The sequence below is a fragment of the Mya arenaria genome, chromosome 1, assembly GCF_026914265.1.
Source record: "Mya arenaria isolate MELC-2E11 chromosome 1, ASM2691426v1".
NCBI lineage: Eukaryota > Metazoa > Mollusca > Bivalvia > Myida > Myidae > Mya > Mya arenaria.
Window position 1 is genome coordinate 13,393,118 of NC_069122.1, and position 22,041 is coordinate 13,415,158.

General features: G+C 34.3%; 2 protein-coding genes across 2 annotated transcripts in view; both read right to left on the reverse strand.

Annotated features, from left to right (window-relative positions):
- Positions 1-22,041, reverse strand: part of LOC128229569 (protein white-like) — a 249,223-nt gene that overhangs the window by 56,739 nt on the left and 170,443 nt on the right. The gene's annotated exons all lie outside the window — the stretch shown is intronic.
- The window catches only part of LOC128229521 (multiple epidermal growth factor-like domains protein 10), a 29,000-nt gene continuing 17,172 nt past the window's right edge, over positions 10,214-22,041 (reverse strand). The window contains exons 7-11 of the mRNA XM_052941348.1: positions 18,234-18,359; positions 14,459-15,064; positions 12,583-12,700; positions 11,924-12,051; positions 10,214-11,721 (exon numbers count right to left, since the gene is read on the reverse strand). Coding sequence (XP_052797308.1) covers positions 11,282-11,721; positions 11,924-12,051; positions 12,583-12,700; positions 14,459-15,064; positions 18,234-18,359 — 1,418 coding nt within the window. The 3' untranslated portion in view covers positions 10,214-11,281. The remainder of the gene's footprint in view (positions 11,722-11,923; positions 12,052-12,582; positions 12,701-14,458; positions 15,065-18,233; positions 18,360-22,041) is intronic.

Sequence of the window (22,041 nt, forward strand, 5' to 3'; positions counted from 1 at the left end):
AATAAAAAACAAGCTTATATTTAATACTGCCACGCTTTATATCTCTCGTAGAAATTTGGCCTGGTAATCTTGATTTGAAAGATTTGAATACTCTTCAAAATTAAGAATTGTAACAATCATGAAATAAAATTTGATGCACTTCGATAACCTTACATTATTACTTCAGTGCTATCTAAAACCGTTGGAAATATATAAAATTTTGACTTTTTTCCTGCACAAAACACCTTTTCAAATGCGTTGTTCATCTTTAAATGAACTTGTAAAGGTGTTGACACTTTTCAACATAAATCTTACCCTCACAGAATATACCACTCCACCCACGAGTACAGCCGTTTATACACTCCCCTGTGGATGAATTACACCTTTGTCCGTATGCGTCACCTACACAGTTGGTACTGCATTTAGAGATGCACTTCTTGTCCCAATAACCGTTCTCACATCCATAAAGACATACACCGTTATTATCACATAGGACAAGTGAGGAATTTCTTTTGCATTTTCTGCATGAAACGTTGCAATAGTTTCCGTAGTGATTTAAAAAACATACATTCAAGCATTTTCCACTTTGTCTGTCACACTGCGAGAACCCGTCTTTTTCTCGACACCCTTGGCTACATTATAATGAACAGTTTTCTAAATACGTTCGTGTACAGTCCTTACAAAGTCCACTTAATCTGTTACATCTTCCATTTGCACATTCCTTTGATCATGTTTTCTCGTAAAAAGTGCCAAAATAACCAGTTGTACAGTCCTTACAAATTCCACTTGATCTGTTACATGTTCTTTTTGTACATTCTTTTGAACATGTTTTCTCGAAATTCTTGCCAAAATAACCAGTCGTACAGTTCTTAGAAATTCCGCTTAAGTTATTACTTAGCCTGTTCATACATTTTTCTGAACAAGGTTGACAATAATTGCCAAAATAACCAGGTGTACAGTACGTACATATTCCACTTGAGCTATTTCATGACCCATCAAAGAATTCTTTTGAACGAGTTTTCTCGCAATACTTTACAAAGATACCAGGTTTACATTCACCCAAGCAACCTTCGCCTGAGGATAACTTCGAAACACAGCATCGTTTCAGAGCTGCAAACGAAAACAGTTTTGCTATTTTCTATTCAAACTTTCATAATGATGAATGAGTAAACTATACAAACTATAATTGTAGGTATTCTTTTATTGCGTTTTTTTTAGTGTAACGGCGAAATAATCACTTGAATGATGACAATCATGCCCTTTAACGCTACTGAGTTTGTCTCTGCAATTCCTCTGCTTTATTGCCAGGGCAAATATTGACATACAAATCATTATAGTATTCCTGAATATTATATGGAATTATTTGGTTCTGCCACAAGGCCAATGCAAAATAATAACTGGAAGACAGGTTGTTCTTACTTTACCAAAATAATGAAAAGACTGGCACTACTAAACATAATTATGACAATGTGCTACAGGACTCAGAGGACTCAGAGGGATTTCTTTAATTATAAGAGAACAAATCGCTCGACAAGCTTCAAAATATACTATGTTTAAAAAGAAGATATGAGCTCCACAAACTGAAATATAAAAAAAATACATTTGTATTAAAATGTGTAAAGCAATGATGTCCCATGGCTAAAAATTGACAAATAAAATTGACAAGGCAAGTTTGGCTTAGTCTTCTTTACACACCAGAACGATTGCATATAACTTCAATTATCATTTTTGCGCATGAAACAATAGAATAACGTTGTAAATCAATGCTTTATTATATGCTTTGTGGGGGTTCATTGAGATTTATTGGGGAAGTAACAATAATATTTCACTATTTACAGTAAATAAACAATTCAAAAATGATTTCATTCTTTGTTTTGGAATTTTAGCCAACTCTCAATTCGAATTCATACGTTAACGCGCACAGGGCTTGACCACAAAACCATCGACGTCATTTCCGACAGAACATTACTTTAGCATATTATTTGCACACTTTTCGAAAAAAACAACAACAATAAACTCTCAATAACCTTTAGACCAAAAATAAAACGAAAGTGTGTTCGTTTCATTGTAAGATCGCAATTTATTTCACTTGTGAAATTCAAAAGTGAATATTTCACTCGAAGCTACGACACTTGTCCAATATTGCTTTTGGGGCACTTTTGGTGAAGTGTAATTCGATCAAACATCGAAACAAACAATTATCCTCTATTTCTTCATTTATTGCATATTTCGAGAAAAAAAAACACCCTGAATGAAAGCATTTTCAATTTTAGTTGGTATATCTTCTCTAAGATGTTCGTCCATTTGCCCGGACTGATTGATTAGAGACTGAATGTACGAACAAATTCGCACTCTCGCACGCATACTCGAACGAACGAATGAACGTAAGAATAAACAAAAATGAAAAATCTTATGAAAGATAAACTGAATAGATATCGCGCTCCCACATCAGTGGATTATATTTATAAACTGATAATGTTTTCCTGGTCTGAATGAGTATGTGATTTGTTTCATAATTTGTTTCTTTTATATTATTTCCTGTTATAATTGTTCACTAGAAGGACTTTCATTTAAACAATAGTCTTTATATTTTAGGGAAGTTAATTCTTTCATTCAATTGATGATTTAAGTTATATTTCTTTTGAAAGAATATTTTCTTCTATATGTTGTTGTTTCTTATCCTACCATAGATATTTGGACTGTGTGTCCTGTTAAATTCAACAAACATTACCATGTATAACTTGCTAGTTACGTATGCGGTATGTTACTCTAACCTTTTATTTACATCGAAACTTAATAAACAAGCGTTAAGCTTGATTTTCTACAAAAAGTCTGAGTAAAAGGCAAGTTTGTATGTTTTCCATCTCTGCTGGTTTGGATTCTTAAAATATTTAAACCATCCAAATAAAATGGAAGTAAAAACACCTTTGATAAAACAATTTAAACGCACGCATGTAAACAAGCGGGCCATAAAGGTGATAATGAACAGAGCAGAACAGAACAGAACATAACATTTATTGTTAATTTGATCATATACAGTTCATCGTTATTACAAAAACATAACACATGGCATGGCATTAATTGATAAATGCGAGAGTGCATATACATATATATATATATAAATTATCAACATGTTAAAAGCAATAAAGTTAAGCATTATTATTCAAAGCATTATATCGTAGTTTAAAAGCATGTTTGCAATACAAAGCTAGTTGACATGCAGTATTTTCCGAGTTTAATAATTAGATAAAGTATACATGATCGGTCTTGCATAGCAAAAGTTATTTACGTATTTTTTCCTAATATCATAACATTGCGAAATAATCAAAATAATAAGACAATGCGTCCCTCACGACATGTAAATTTCGCAGCACATGGAATGCAGGGTATTTAGAGTTTATAAGAAAGTCAATTTACAAGGTTTCTTCACCTTTATGAAAATTGTTATTGACATCAAAAGGCCAGATGATGAAGTTTTACGCAAACAAAACAAAAAAGTACTTTATCGTATTTCATTAAACTGCTTATCATTTGATTGTGAAATGTATGTTAATTTTACAAAACCGATGTCGCTTCTTTAATCTGTTTAAGATATGTTTGCAGGCTATTATCTGATGTAAGTCATGCTAATGAAGACAAGCATTTGACCTGAATACCTCTATGATAATCAACTATATTACTAAGGGTTGAAGTTAAAAGCGGATATATATTTAAGAGTGGAAAATTCATCAAATGCATTTACATTTAAACACAAATGTGTTACAATATCAGAAACAGGTTAGCAATGTACTGTGGTTTTGCGTTATTGCTTCATTTGAAATAGAAAATAGAAAATATTTGCTTTATAGTAACCAAGAGGTGAATTTAAAAAAAGTAATATTGTATTGCATAACTATTTTACTTGACAGAATGTGATTTTTGAATACTGAATGGACAGTCAGAAATAGTTTGCCAAAACAAACCATACTCACATTGCCGAAATACTGTTCTGGACCAAAAATAGTTTTTAACAATGATCGGGAAAATGATTCCTTCGTAAAATTTGCTCAGATTCTGATTGCACGAAAATATTCTGCATTTTAACTTTATAAAAATATATTTACTACAATACAAACCATTCAATTTTTGAAACGTTTTGACCTTCTTACCCTACATTAGAACTGTAGAAGGCCCTTTACTTGTAACTCCTTTACTACTACTGGTATATATGGAGTTTTGTTTTATTTTACGCTACAACCTCGATTACCTAGCGGTTGAGCGTTGACTTCAAGTCCGCAGGTTCGATCCACGGCCGCGTCATACTGAATAAATTACTAATTCAGAACATTAGAAAGGTATTTTAATTTAATTTAAAAAAAAACAAAAACAATATGCAAAACGTTTTTTTCAAAGCCCTTTATTTGAATTATTTTAAATTTAAATTTTATCAGTTGGGAACCGGTCACCATAGCTTAATTATCAATTAAATTGAATCGTGAAATATTGTTTTTTTTTTCTTTTTTACGCTGAAGGTTTAAATCTGATATCATTTTCAACAGAAAGTATTTCAAGTGCTGTTTTTAAATATAAAATTCTTTAGAATGGATTAGAACGAAGTCCTGTTAAACCCCCCAGATGACTGCATCATAATTCATGAAATTGAAAAGATCTGAATTCGGTCTCATTTTTCAGACATGAAGTCTGGGTCATCAGCGAATTATTTTTTTATTTTCTTCAGTTTGTGTAAAGTGGAAATATTTATTTCGGAGTCTATTTTAGTTTCTAGATAAGTGTCAGAACGCGTATTTGGTCATTCCTCTAATTAATGTTATGTGTGTAATTGCATGTGTGTTATTGCACGTGTGTGTGTATGTGTGTGGGTGTGTGTGTGTGTGTGTGTGTGTGTGTGTGTGTGTTCGTGGGTGTGCGTGCGTGCGTGCCTGCAGATATGTGTGTGTGTGCAGATGTGTGTAATAATGTGAAATGTTTTGACCTCGGCTAAGTGCCTTTAAACTGTGTTTTATATTTGTTACGACTGCTTGCCAATTCCCTGCAATTTTAGTGATATAAACGTGTAAGTTAATTAAGATATTCTAATTGCTAATACAATGATTACTTCCTTCAGAAGTACAGCTGACCTTGAAGGCTTCAGCCAGCACATCCTATATATATCGATAAAATGTCAGAATTTTTATTAAGATTGTTAAGAATACACATAAATGAAACATGTTACCTCGACAACAATCTAAAAAGAGGGCGTGTTTAAAATTGTAAATATGTGTATTTAACCTTCTCGGCTTTTGTTTTTAAGACTTTATGAAGTGTACTGATGTGATCAAATCTAATTCAGTAAATGAAACATTTTGTTTTGTTTTGTTTGCAGACTAAACCGTGTATGGACAAAAAAGTAGAGGCTGTAAATATTACCCCTAATATACCCAGTGAAAGAACAAAAAATACTTATCTATACAAAGAGTCTCTGAAGAAACATATCTGGATGTGTCACTTGACCAACAATTTCGGTATGGGAAAAAAGGCTGTTATAGAGAAGCACGACCCTCGACAAATCTCTAGCCTCTTTGGACAGTTATCTCCGAAACCAAGCAGGGAATAATACAGCGAGCAAGAATCTAGATTTAATAAGTGACATATATGGATGTTGACTATGTGCTCAAATATTCATGAAACTTAATGACAATGGTTACATTGTTGACTAGTTTCATCTGTTTATATTAACTTTCATAATATAATAAGCACTTCAGGGACAATTGTCACATACCAGCACATCATACTTGCTGACCATTCCGAACAACTCTTCAGGAGCATAGAGTGGCAGCTCTTCTTTGACAATTTTGCTTGAACAATTTATCGGATACATCAAGTTTTAATTCAAGAAAAATTCAACAAACTGTGGGAACTTATGGTTTTATATCAGTTATTTACCTGTTCTTTGTGGGGAAAAGGTTTATTGCATAAATCATCTATTGTATACTTAAGAAATGGGCTGTATCAGAATCGAGCCTTTTATTGAATAAACTATCATTCACAAAAGTATTAAAAAATGACATGGTTATTATGTTTTTATGATTATGATATTTTAATATTTTAAAAATACATGGAGAATCGTTGTGTTCATCTACTGAACCCTTCTTGGCACAAAGCATGTGTTTTGTCCATATGGATCCGGGAGGTTTCCTAGACTCTCTATACACAACATAAGGGAATTACCTTCCTGTCACCAGCACCTAAATAACCATATGACCACAATTTTAGTTGTCTGGAAGCGGTTCGCTCGACCCAGGTCCCCTCTCTACTGAACACGAGGATATCCCGCCTCATCAAACGGGCAAGGGTTATCACCCTTCTCTCTCTCTTTTGAAAACAAGGAGGTCAGAGTCCTGAAAGAGGAAAGGTATATCAAAAGCCAGTGACAAAAATCAAGGATCCTTAATTTAAGATATACAATAAAAAATGTCCAGGGATGTGATACTTTAAGTCATACTTATTTCAGTACAAATTTCCAAGGCAGTAATCAGCAATACTTAGCAACTAAGCAAGAGTACCTGTGCTTTTAATACTAAGTATAGAGACAAACATTACCAGCTTTTAAAATACATATTGATAGCACACAAAATTCAACTGTTTATGCAAGAACACTGCCCATATTTCATACATGCCAACAGTTCAATTTGTTTTATCTGTCTGTGAGAGACGTTAAGCACGTATATGCACGTTAAGATGTTTTAAACCATAATGGTATTACTTGGTATGCTGTTGTTTTATAATACATCAGACTACTTAAAAAGTAATCAGTACAAACACGAAAGTGGGTTCTCTAGTAACCATTTCCCAGTAAAAAATTTCAAGAACTGACCAGCTGTATTAAATAATGTACATCAATCTTATACATTCACATTAAATCTTATAAAATTGTTCATTAATACCTACTTTATAAACCATTTAGATACACTTATGTCTAATATCAATGTTGAATTTTAGTTTCTATAAGTTTCTTACAGCAATTTGAGAAAGTGAATGAACCGATTGATTTTTGATTTTATTTTTTCAAATGTATTCCATTTGAAAACAAAAATTTTTGATATCTACTGATATACAATATTTTCCCTTTCAATAATTAACAAATATTCTTAAAACCATAGAATCATTGTGTTTCGCCGATATGATAATTACAGTTGATTTCGTTCTAATTGTATGTCATTGTTTTTGACAGCTGCAAGAGCATGTGAAACATATCTATTAATCAACAATAGGATATTACTTTCCTTGTCATGTCGCGGTTTCTTTCTGAGTGTATAAATGGATATTCCTTCTTTGTTTGAAATCTATGATTGTTAATATTTTTTTATCATAAAATGAAACAGGCAGTTTCTATGTACCGTATACTTTGGGTTTCAGAAATAAACTTCCTTACAACAGTAAAAGGTTATTTACTTATTTATGCGTGGTTAAATTCCTACCAATTGTGTTTTACGTTTTAATCATCGTTGTGCTTTTTTACAATGAATAAATAAACCTAAATTTGAACATTGACCTGTTTCATGGTAAAAAAGAATCACCACAAATCAATATTTGATAATATTCATGGAAAGCTGTGTGCTTAAGTGTAAGGGGCAATTTTAAAACATGGTATTCATTTTATTACATGGACGATGAAGCCAACCGTGGCATCAATCAGTTGAAACAACGCGGGTGAACCCGATAGCATGGAATCTTCTATAATAATTGAATATAAAGCAAGGGTTCTCAAGTATGGATAAAGGAGCTTGTTTCTGTTGTTTAATGTTCAAATATTCGTTTACATCCCTAGTAGTTTTTCATATCAATATGAGTCGTCAAATCAACCTTGAGATGATTTAACTTCATACTTTTGCATTGTTCTTCAGATTTTATATAACTTATTCTTGCTCGTCTGTTTTTGTATCGAAACAGAAGGAAATGCATCAAAATGAATATGAATGTTGACACATCAGGCGTTTAATCTCCTTTCATCCTGCTTTTGGCATAGATCCCTCATACTCAAACAGACATCGGGGTGTTTTTTTTCTTTTTTATTGACAGTTATTAACTGCTAGAGCCCCGCATATGAATAACATAATTGATAATGATCATATTGTCCGACGTAACATTTTTATGTCCGACAAGATTTGTTCAACACATTAGGCCACTACTTCTTTATAAATTGGTCTACAAAACCGGCGGGCCTAATTTTCAGAAAAGTGCAAACAAATTAAAAAATGAATTTCAATTTATTTTTCAAAATTATTTCCCGACCGTATTGATTTTGGTGCGAAACAAAAGAAAAACGAACAGATAAGAGTATGCAGTAGATCTAGACTGGTTTGTTGTTCCGTAGCCGTATTCGCCAATTTATAGTGGTAGCATGTGTGCCAATCAACTGCTATGGTAGCGCCGTTGGCAATGGAGGAAGTGACTATAGCAGTCATTCTTTGTATGGGATAATTTATCAAAATATGCAGGAGTTGTTAAAATAACAAAAGCAATAAACATTGGCAAATTTAACAGCCGACACAAACAATAACTGTCACATGATTGTTGTTTTTCCCCGCCAATTTAGGTCATGAGATAGTGTTGTTTATAGATCAAAAATAAAAGTGTCAGCGGCTGCCATCAAATTAGTAGACACAAATATCTGTAAAGTATGTGTAAGAAAAACATTTTATAACATTTTATGGTTAAGTATCAAATAACAGTGCACTAAGTGTGAGTGGTGAAATCGAAAGTAAAATTTCTAAATTTCAAAATCGAACTAGGTGACCTAGTTTTTAAAAAAGTTCGGTCGGTGGTGTTTATGGATTTTAAATCACAGAATGGTTTGGAAATACTTGTCATTGAGTCAATTTAGGGTTGTGTTTATTCTAGATTACATGTGTATTCATGTTCGGGTTAAAAGTAGAGTAAACACAATGAAAGAGTTGAACACATGTGTCAATGACATTTACTAATGCCGGGAGTTGTTACTGTGCAAATCATTTGGATAAAACAACACGGAAAACTATCTTGAATAAGTCCATTTCAATTTGTAATGAACTTGATACTTCACTTTAAATGAGATTTGTTGTTGTAACCAAGGAATACTCTTTAAAATGAAAAATAAACAAGCAGGTATAGATGTCCTGTGAACTCATGTATACACAAAATGGCGGAGTTGGGAGAAGATGAAAATAGCCGATATATAATTATGGATTTCTCTGTCAGTTAACTAGCATTGGTGCATAAAGTTGAGTGCTAGATTTATTATTTTTCTATGTGATTTTTATGTACTGATGTGGTTATTTGCTGCATGATTTGAATGTTAAATGGTTTTGGTGAACATTCCGGTCCGAAAATATCCAGACTTAGCATGCAGCTGGATACACACAATAATGTTGATGTGGCTTTTGATTAATTAAGTTTTTGAATGAATATCAATTTCTGTAGGCTCCTGATTTTTACAATTATGCTCTATTTTTAGACTATAAGAAGACATAGTTTTAAACCTTGAATTTGCTATGCCAATATATGTCCGATGGCGGTATCGAAAGGACTGCATCGGATCTTGCAAGCGTTCAACTCAAATAAATTATTTTTTGTCTGAAACCATGCTGGCTGATTTCTGATAATGACTTAAAAACATATATCGCCTTTTTCCCCTATAATAAGATTTAACAGAAATAAGAACATATAAAATAGGTCGAAAATCCCCAAAATATATACTCATTTTTCATTGGTTTACAGTTAAATGTCTGGGATACGTACATGCAACTTCTTTCCTACACCGGACCAGGATATCCGTCCATGTCAACCACTTATCTCAAAGGTAAATAGGACACGCCTGTGTGTACGTGACTATGTTTTGCTGACGGTTGACACACAGTCGTCCTAATTGCGTTAAATATATTTCATAAGTGTATCCAATGAGAATTTTTTTCTACGAATTATCATCACACTTACATCGGTGTCATATACAAAAGACAGGATATAACTGTCTGCTATGCCTGCGTATTGTTTGTCAATTGAGTAGTATTTACATTCATGTGTTCAAGCGAGGCAAACGTGAAATAAATGTATTTCATTACTCTAATCCTGGTCAAATTTTCGCTCTGATACAGTAGCATGATTATCATGGGATCTCAAAAAGCACCAACAACGTGTTCTTATTGACTTATCATTCTTTATGTAAGTGTATGTGTATTTCGGGTAATATGCGTTTCTTATCCGGACATTAAAGAATCAAGATATTTAAAGATTTATTTACAAAATATGAAGATATATTACATATTTTACAGTTGAATCAATGGACATTTTATGCAAAGTAAACACAAAGAAATAATATTCTATATACAGATATATATATTACGTTCTGTTAATTGTAATTATTACATGTCAATTACGTAGAGTTTTATTTGCTATCATGTATGTCAAAAAGCGCTGAAAGCGTTGAAAGGCTGTAGGCGCGACAGGTGTGATTTTACTTTTTTGCATTAATTTTTCACAGTCCAAAAAATCTAATCCAAAATATATTTTCAGTGACTCCAAACTGATACCAATAAGTCTCATTATTGCCTAAGAAAGGGTAACGTAAGTTAATGAATTATTAATACAATTTGCTTGTTACATCACAGTTACTGATAAAACTATATGTACTACGATAGATATACATAATAATTGCTTAAATCTCCGAAGTTAGTTTCTAATGTTAAGTAAATTAAATGAAAACAAAAATTGGCTGAGAAAAATTTGACTATTTGCATGTAAAGTAGGTAAATTAAAATAGAGTCTTTTAATCAACACATTTCCATAATTGCGTAATTGTCTATCAATATTTATCTCTCAATTTTGAAGGAATTTAAATAAAGTGGAATCTTAATATTATTTCGCACTTTTTTAAACCACATAACCTTAAATAATATCCCAATTTGCAAACCCCGGCGCATTAATTATTTTAACATATCTTGTCAAAAAGAAGATCTGACGATACCTAATTTCGATTTGCAGTATTAAATCCTGCAGCCTACAGCTTAAACGCTATAGAGTAGTTTATATCATCAATACTTCTAACAGGCAAGCTGGTTTGAATACGCGTGTATAAATAGCCATTCAATTATTCATAAGTCAAATTTACAAAACCTAGAACTAAAAAGTATTAAATATCATCAATACGTCTTACATCAAATTTTGTAAGCGAGTTTATGGATAAATAATTATGTCATAGCAAGTGTTGAGATTAAGAAAGCAGTTGGGTAATATTCAAGCTTCTATTATCTTCACAATATATTTCTCCGACTAGAACCTGATGAATCATTTATAGGGAAGACTCTATAGTTTGTTGATCTAATTCATTATCACAAACTTCCCTTGCAATAGCATGAATATAATCCACTTGATATTGTCCTAAATCACCAAATATTTCTTCCCCCTTCTCGCTATCTCTAGCAGCTGGTAGTTCAATACTGTTATTAGATTCTGCGATGCTATGTCGAGGATTAAGTTCGTTTATATTGTCCGTCTTACAGGCATGATCAAGATCACTATAAGAATGTGTGATGCTCCGCCTCGATATTGATTCATCACTAATTTCAAGTTCATTCTTGACATTCTTGATGCTCTGTCGGGAAATACTGTCGTCTTTGAATTCTTTTGAAGGCATGACTCCGATATCACGGTCATATTCTGTGACGTTGATTTCATCATATTGATCAGGTGAGTTTTGCTCACAGATGTAATGATATTGTTCCATGGTATCTATATTAATTGAAAAAACAACAACACTTAAACCAATTTAGTGTAGTCAGCTTCATTCTTAATCTCCGATTTCGTTACAAGACAAGCGTAATTAGATTTAAATATTTGTGAGGGATAATCATACCTATTAACATTTTGTTTTATATCTTTTTGATATTATTTCCAATGCTAATTTGAGTAAATTGATGACATTAGTATGTACCTTCGTTGATCTCGGCATACAGGGAAGAACTTTGCGGTCCCCACGGACCGGTAGGTTGTTGAATTGGTGGAACGTCAACTGGTAATACCTGTCCAGGTTCCATGCGTTCATTCTGCTGACGGATACACCTGCATATACGAACAAAGGGAAGCATGTTTGCAAAATAGTTAAATTGTTAAAACGCAAACTAACCAAACTAGATGTAGAACAAAATAACATGCAATATGATGTTCCGGTGTCATTTAAGCTCTTCTAGATTTTTAAACCCCAAAGTAAAGCGATTTTTGATATAATTTTCTTTAAACCAGCGCAAAATATATACTTATTATTTATAGCGATACAAACATTAAAAAATCGTTATCCTGCAGTAGCAGAGTACCATGTTACATATAAGAGACTGTCTAACTCCCCTTTTCAATCCAAACGTGTGTATCTGTAAGATGTCACTAATGAATATTTCAGAATTAGTTCGTGCATTCCAATACATATCTTATTATACCATCATTATCCTTCATAAGCAGAGTGAAATATTAAATACCAAAAAAACGGACTCCCACTTACAATCTCAACGAGTGTATATGAAGGATTTCACTTATGAATACTTCAGAATATCTTGTTAAATTGCATGTATTTGTTAATTCGTTTCCCTCGATATGTACCTTTTTCGAGCCCATACGTAGCAGATAATCCCGACAACAACGACAACCACAGTGGCAATAACTGGTAAAACGATAGAGGTTGTCTTTAAGGAGCTGACGTTTTCTTTATCGGTCGATTCTAAAAACAATGTAGCGTTATAATATAAATGGCTGGGAAAACGAAATAGCCAAAACCTAAATTTAAACAAGCAATGATATCTTGAAAAATCATAAGATATCCGGTCCACAAATATGGGATTTATGAATAACTCGTGACCTTGAATTATTTTTGTATTATTTGAACAGGTCTTGTGCACAGAAAATGAATATGTAAATAAAAACATACCGAAAATAAAAAAGCCAACAAAAATTGCAAGAAAAGGATATTTTTCATCCCTTTTCAGTTTACTATACTAACTGTAATTCATTTATGTACGATGTATTTCAGGTCATTTATTCAAAATGCAAGTAATCAGTAAGCAAATTATTTTCAATTGAGGCCAATATCGAATGGGGCAACCAAGCATTTAATATGAGGATTAAGACTAATGGAGCTAGCAGAGAACTATCTTAAATTGAGACCAATATTGTATGGGGCCACGAGGCATCAACTATGAGGATTAAGACTAATGGACCTAGCTGTGAACTAGCTTCAATTGAGACCAATATCGTATGTGGACACCAGGCATCAAATATGAGGGTTAAGACTAATGGAGCTAACAGAGAATTTGCTTCAATTGAGACCAATATCGTATGGGGCCACCAGACATCAAATATGAGGATAAAGACTAATGGAACTAACAGTGAACTAGCTTCAATTAAGACCAATATCGTATGGGGCAACCAGACATCAAATTTGAGGATTAAGACTAATGGAGCTAGCAGAGAACTAGCATCAATTGAGACCAGTATCGTATGGGGTCACGAGACATTAAATATGAGGATTAAGACTAATGGAGCTAACAGGAAACAAGCTTTATTGAGACCAATATCGTATGGGGCAACCAGACATCAAATATGAGGATTAAGACTAATGGACCTAACAGTGAACTAGCTTCAATTGAGACCAATATCGTATGGGGCAACCAGACATCAAATTTGAGGATTAAGACTAATGGAGCTAACAGAGATCTAGCATTAATTGAGACCAGTATCGTATGGGGTCACGAGACATTAAATATGAGGATTAAGACTAATGGAGCTAACAGGAAACTAGCTTTAATTGAGACCAATATCGTATGGGGCCACTGGCGTCAAATATGAGGGTTAAGACTAATGGATCTAACAGTGAACTAGCTTCAATTGGGACCAATATCGTATGTTGCCACCTGGCACCAAATATGAGGATTAAGACTAATGCACCTAACAGTGAACTAGCTTCAATTGGGACCAATATCGTTTGGGGCCACCAGATATCAAATATGAGGATTAAGACTAACAGAGAACTAGCTTATGTGGGGGTCGGATTACATAAGTGTTTCAAAACATGATCGTGTTTTGCAGATTATCATTTATTTTTAAAGTAGAAAAGTTCTAATTCTTTTAAATAAAATTATCTTTAGAAAAAAACATAAGGGACTTTTATTTTGTTAAACCAACTTTAAGTTTGGCTAAATTTGCTAACATACTAAAGTTACGCTTAAGATATTTCGTTAAGACTGGGCCTGGTAGTTTTTTGGACAGTTTAAATACTCTTAAAAAAACACATATAAATAATTATGATACGTATGTTGGTGCCATGTGTAATATTAAAGCACTTCGCTTAAATGCTTCGATAAACATAACGGTACATTATCATATCAGTTGTATATCAGCCATCTGATAAAACATATAGTATCACCGCTAATCCTTCATCTTAAATTTGAATGGCGGTTTATATTTTGAACATTAATCTTACCCCCACAGAATTTACCACTCCATCCACGAGTACAGCCGTTTATACACTCCCCTGTGGATGAATTGCACCCTTTTCCATGTTCGTCACCTTGACAGTTGGCACTGCATTTATAGTTGCACTTCTTGTCCCAATAATCGTTCTCACATCCAAACCGACATACACCGTTGATATCACATGGACTATTTGAGGAATTTCGTTTGCAGTTTTTACATGTATTGTTGCAGTAGAATCCGTAGTGATAAAACTTACAGCCATTCAAGCATTTGCCACTTTGCCTGTCACATTGTGGGAAACCGTTTATTTCTCGACATCCCACGCCACATTCTTGTGAACAACTTTCTAAATACGTTCGTGTACAGTCATTGCAAAGTCCGCTTGATTTATCACATATTCCATTCAAACATTCTTTTGAACATGCTTTATTGCAATACCCACCAGTATAGCCAGATGCACACTTGTTACAAATGCCACTTGATTTATCACATATTCCATTCAAACACTTTTCTGAACAAATATTCTCGCAAAAATCGCCAAAATAACCAGGTGTACATTGTCCCAAGCAGCCGTGTATTAGAGAACGGTTCGATTCACATTGGTGTTTGAGATCTGCAAAAGGAAACAGTTTTACAATATTCTAATTGATCAAAATAATTATATGAAGAAAGAATGTGTTTACTATACAAATGATGAAAGAAAACAAATTCGAACTTCGTCATAACTTTGTGAATAATGTTTTGTAATAATTGTAACTTAGTAAAGGCTTTCGTTTTGAATTTAACTCCTTTTTTATATACATATATATATATATATATATATATATATATATATATATATATATATATATATATATATATATATATATATATATATATATATATATATTGCTTCATGCAATATAATTGATTACAATATACATGTTGGTCATGTGGCATGTCTCTGTTCGTGATAAAAAGAACGCACATATTTTGCTTAATGTTTGTTTGTCCTTCCTTAATTTTAACTTTATATAATGATTATATCTTGTGATAATTTTATACATGTCGTGTCTCACATTCAAACCTATTGTATTATCATTGTAAATATGAATAATTGAATTAATATTTTGTAATAAGGAATACGTTTGTATGACACGCATCCACGTGTTAGCTTTAAGACTGCTGGGCTTGTTCCTGTAGTGATGACATTCATTCACATTTTAGCTTTAAGGCGGCTTGTTCTTGTATTAATGGCACGCATGCATGTGCTAGCTTTATGGCAACTGGGATGGTTCCTGAAGTGATGACACGCATTCACTTGTTAACTTTAAAGCTACTCGGCTTGTTTCTGTAGTGATGACACACATGCGCGTGCAAGTTTTAAGGCTACGAACCCGGGTCGCCTCATTTTTTATGATATTATGATAAAAACACTGACAAATTATTATACAAAACCAAATATTCAGTGTTTAACTTAAATATTTAATTACGCCTAGTCTTTTTCTTTGAGAATATTTGATATTCATATTGTATTACACGCTAACGGTATTGACGTCATTTTCTATTTCAATAATACACTCTGATTGTATGATCATTGAACCGATGATGTTCTATATTACAATTGTTTGACTATTACTTTTTGTTGTCGCTAGCCATTTTCTAACAATAAAAATACAGCTGCAGAATATTGTACTCATCTTTAATCATGATGCATTATATTAATGAAGTTTAAACAGAAAGACTGGCTGCATTTGTTCGTATGCTCATATAAATTTACCTTTACAATTATACAGAATGAAAAACACACAGGTGTACATTTTCTTGAAAAAAAAATATTATGAATTCAGTTTAAACTGTAAATATCAAACCATGAGGTTGATCAGTCGGTTAATGCCAATACACTGCTGATTTATATAGGAACATGACTTTCACATTATCATATACATGTTTCTTCAATCGAGAGTGTTAAGTTAGAAAAATCCTCGTGATTACGCTGCACTGATTTGCATCGGTTTAATATAATGTCTTATTGTATCATGGTGGGAACAGAAGCAAACAAAATAATCATACGACTAGCTCAACAAAATCTGTACCATAGATTACGTCATACATTATCGTAAATGAAAAATAAACAGAATACTATGATAGATGCGATGGATATATGATCAAATTTGTTCAACATATCTTTATTACAGATCTATAAAACTACTAGCTGAAAAAACAGTATACCTGGTAAAACTAAGCTTGAAGAAGAATGTCCCTGTTATAAATAAATTTATCATACTCCGTTCCAGTTCAGATACTATTATTATTAATAAACAAACAGAGATAAACATTACTTGTATCTGCTCCATCTTGAATATATAGAAACAATGGAACATCTCTTCAACAAATGTAGAATCATGACAGTTTTTGGAGCAAGTTAAACAATCTATTCCAATATATTGATATCTTAATCTGTTTAAACTTCATGTCTATATAATATCTCAAAACTTCTTAAACCCTTTACAACATGATCAAGATAAGCTAATTATATAAGTCGACCTGCAATTTGGGTAGTATCTACTTCTTTTATACTTTAAAAATGTGTTATCTTCGCGATAATCAAAATCAACATTTTTTTCAATTTTTCATTTTTAAAAAAAATAAAATGTTAGTATGTTTTTTTGCCACTTGAGATAAGCTTCTTTATGTGAAGCTTTGTTTCTGCCTGTTAAGAGAAGCTGGGGCAAGAACTATAGGGTGTTTTTTATGGACAGCACTTGTTTTCCAGCCAACATAACATGCTTATTATATTTGTATACGATAAAAAGTTATTTGATATACTTAATAATATATTGTTATATAATTTATTATAATAATATATAGTATTATTTTGATTAATAATGTTCTAAGTAAAGGCTACTGCACCGACAACCCGTGTTGTTAAACGCGAAGAGTTTTATTATTTCAATGAAATGGGTAGTGTCTCTAGCTACTGTTGTGTATCAACAGTATCATATCATCATGGAAATGGTCTAAAAAGTAGCATTCGTATAAGTGAATAATGTTATAATTTACCCGCACGCTATTACTTGCACGGTAAGAGCTCTGATTCGTGTGACCGTTCTGGGGATTATTAATGAACGAGCGAAACTTTCTAGAATGGTATTCTTATATTTATCATCATCATTATCAATAATATCCATATTATCGTTATTATCATGAATTGTAGTAATTATATGTGTTAATACGTGTATATAAAAAAGTGTATAAACTATTTACATCATACATCATTTTGACGTTTTTGAATACGCTACAAGGGATTCAATGATTAAGAATTGGTGCTCTTATACAAAGAAAACTAATATCATTCTAAGAGGCGGGGTTAATTTATTCCAATAACTCTATTGTTCATTAGTTTTGTCTCGGTATCCTTATAACATGAATCCATAAATCCGTTTAACATGAGGGTAAAATAAATTCAGCTTTTTCTAATAGCTACAAGTTGCTTTCGTCGTGTTCGCTAATTGTTTCTGTGGCCACATCTTAACAAGAAAGTAGAATGTGTATCTTAGTCAGCGAGGATATAGGTAACTATTAAATGTATAAAGGTTACATTTTCTACTCTAAATATTTGCGATCATTAACCACCTTATACACTGTCGCATATACTACAGTAATTTCTATTGTAATATTGGTATCATATATTATTATGTATACCTTATAAGAAGATGTGTTGCTTTATTTTAGCTTAGAAATCATATTTGCACTGTTTTTGTCTATGAAGAAACAGTAGATGCGATACAAGCACGACTTACTGCAGGGCCTATCGAACTCATCTTCATTATATAGACAGTTCCTAGCTCCATCACACAACCCACTAGTGGAGATGCACTTGCCATTTAAACATAAGGCCCGGTCTCTTCGAAAACATTCATCCATGGCTGTAATACAGGAAATAAACTTATGTGTTAGAACAGAAAGATCGTTTTCATTTGATACATATGATGTTTATACACCGTCACAAATATTAGTTTACAATATGAATCAACCTGCATTTTTTGTTATTATAGTAGTAATGGTTGTAGTAGTAGTAGAAGTAGTAGTAGTAGTAGTAGTAGTAGTAGTAGTAGTAGTAGTAGTAGTAGTAGTAGTAGTAGTAGTAGTAGTAGTAGTATTTGAAAAAGAGAAGAAGACATTATCATTCGATATAAACGATTTCAAGGGTATTAAATGCTTTGATCGTTCGGGATTAATCCCTTCAGCGTTGAAACATTTTGTGACAATAACAAACCGTATAAACCGGCGAAAATGATCATTTGAAATAAAATCATACATTTTATATAGTCATTATACATTTATTTTAATCAACCGTCACTGTGTTCAAGATGATCCCTTTACCGTAAACATTGCGTTCATCAAATTTCAAATATACCATCCTTTATACAATTAGAGATTAAGTAGTACAATAATAAAATTGTATTGTACATTATTCGTCTTGCTTCATATATTTCTATTTACTTGCAATGTCCACTGAATTATTAATCGTATAAACAAGGCATATTCGATAGTCGACAGAAGTTCACTGGTGAATTATCATCATTATTAAGGCAAAAAAAGAGAAACAAAATATGTCACTCTAAATTGGCATATGCCCTAGTGTCACGGATGAAACATATATGTTATAATATTTTCGTATAATATACTGCAGGGCCTCATTTAGGCACATTCAGCAAAATAAACGTTATGTTAATTAGGGATCAATTTCGTAGATTGTTATAGTTGATATAGTTACTGTTGATAAAGGAGTTTTGTTTTTATAAATGTTTGTTCATCATTTTGTTGTTCTAATAATTTTAAGCATTTTCATTTGACGATGTTAAGTGTATCGCTAATCTTTTAATACTAAAAAGATCTATGTTTCTAGCTTGCCGGGCCTCTTATGTAACACGCTGTGATTATGTCCTGTTAAGCACTTATTAGTCAATATTGAAAGATTTTGTTTAGGTTTAAAAGTGAATTGTTGCTTTAATATAACAGTTTTTGATAACATTATATAAGCGAGGAGGTAGCGTAAAATATATTTTTTATTGTACTTGTTTTGAATATAGTGGTAGTTGTTTTGCTTTATCAAGCTTTCCTACGGTTATACTCATAAGGCATTTAATGGTGGTGTCGAAGGCAACGAAAATCATTTTATACCGTTATATGGACGTGGTATGTTATATTGTGCTGACAAAAAAACACGGTATGTGCAATGAATTTGTTTATGTTATTTACGAAACAAAAAATATTGGGATGAAAGTAGTCCATGGAGGCCAAATAAAATAGAGCAGTTAATATATGTCATATTTTGTAGCCGTTCTGGATTGGGTAAGACGTGTGGCACGTAGACATCGGGACAAGCACGCACATCGAGCGTGATGCCATTGTTATCAGAGCAACGTCCGGTCTACACCGAGACATGCCCGTTGACAACGCCGATGCTACCAAGGCCATATCGAGTTACCGCGCATGGGTACTCGATCATTGGTATACGTGGTATACTAGGGCACGGGCAAACGACCTACAAGTCCCAGCATATGGCGTTTGTATAAAAACCGGCATAGGCCGGGCACTTGACTACTTCGGTCGTTGGTATACGAGGGCACCCGCAGACAGCCGGCACTTAAGGACATCGTTCGTTGATAAACGAGGGTAGCGATAGACGATCAAAACTTGAAGACATTGGTCGTGGGTATACGAGTGCAGCAGCATACGACCGGCACTTTACAACACCGGTCGTTTGAATACGTTGGAACCGGCTAACAGCCGGCATTTGACGACATCTATCGTTGGTAAACAAAGGCTACGGCAGATGACCGACACTCTTCGATATCGGTCTTTTGTTTACGAAGTCACTTACAGACGACGGACACTTGACGTTGTTTACGAGGGAACCGGCAGACGGCCGGCACTTGACTACATCGGTTTTTGTTAAACAACGGCATCGGCAGACGGCCGGCACTCGACGACCTCATTCGTTGTATACGTAGGAACCGGGATTCGGCCTTTTCTTCGACATCTGTCATTCGTATACGAGGAAACTGGTAGAAAACCTGCACTTGACGAAATCATTCGATGGTATACAAGGGAAGCCGCCGACGGCCAGTAGTTGACGACAATGGTCATTCGTATACGAGGCCAACGGCAGACGACCGGCACTTTACGACATCGGTCATTCTCAGACGAGGGCAATGACAGACGGACGGCACGTTACGAAATCAGTCGTTGAAATACTAGGACACTTGGAGACATCGGACGTTGATATAAGAGGGCACCGAGTGAAGTCCCGCACTTTACTTGATCTTTTTTTGTATACAAGAGAACCGGCAGAAGGCTGGCACTTGACGTCATAGGTTAATGGTAAACAAGGTCGCTGGTATACGAAGACATCGGAAGACGGCCGGTTTTTGACGACTTCGGTCGTTCTTATACGAGGGCACCGAAAATCAGCCAGAATTTTACGACATCAATCGTAGGTATCCCAGAGTATCTACAGCTTGCCGGCACTTGACGACATCGATCGGTGGTATACGAGGGCACCGGCTGACGGAAGGCACTAGACGACATCATTAGTTGGAATACTTGGGCACTGGCAACCGACTGACACTAAACGACATCGGTCGTTGATAAAAGAGGTCACTGGATGACGACCCGCACTAAACAACATCGGTTTCTAGAATACAAATGAACCGGAAGAAGACTTGCAATCGAAGACATCTGCCGCTGGTATACGACGGTACCGGCAGACGGCCTGCACTTGACCTCATCGGTTAATGGTATACGACAGCACCAGCAGGGGGCCATCATATAACGACAACGGTTGTTGGTAAACAAGGGCACTAACAGAAGGCCGAAATTTGACGACATCAAACGTTGGTATACGACGGGCACCGGAAGTCGGCCGGTACTTCACAACATTGGACGTTGATACACAAGGGCAACGGCAGACAACCGACATTTGACGATATCAATCGTTGGTATACGAGGGCATGGTCAGACGGCCGGCACTCCATATAACATATGTCGTTTGTATGCCAAGGAACTGGTAGTCAGTGGGCACTTGACGACATCGGTTGTTGATAAACGAGGGAATCGGCAGACGGGCGGCCGTTTACGAACATCGGTCGTTTGTAAAGAAGGGCAGCGGCACACGATCAGTACTTGACTACATCGGTCGTTGATATAACGGGTTACCTGCAGACAGCCGGCACTTGACGATATCCGTCGTTGGTGTACGAGGGAACCAACAAACAGCCGGCACTTTATGACATCGGTCGTTGATGTAGAAAGGAACTGGAATACAGTCGTCATTTTACGACATCGGTCGTTGGTTTACGAGGGCAACGGAAGACGGCCGGCTTTTGACCACATATGTCGTTGTTCTACGAGGGAACCGGGAGTGAGTCGGTACTTCAAAACCAATAGCGGTAAACAGCGGGCACTTGAATTACATCGGTCATTGGTATACTCGTGCACCGGCGGACAACTGGCTCGTGGGTATAGGAGGTAAATTGAACATAGAATTCCGATAGAAGTTTTGATAGTAAAATTACTTCTGGGCATATGTCCTGGAAGCGCTTC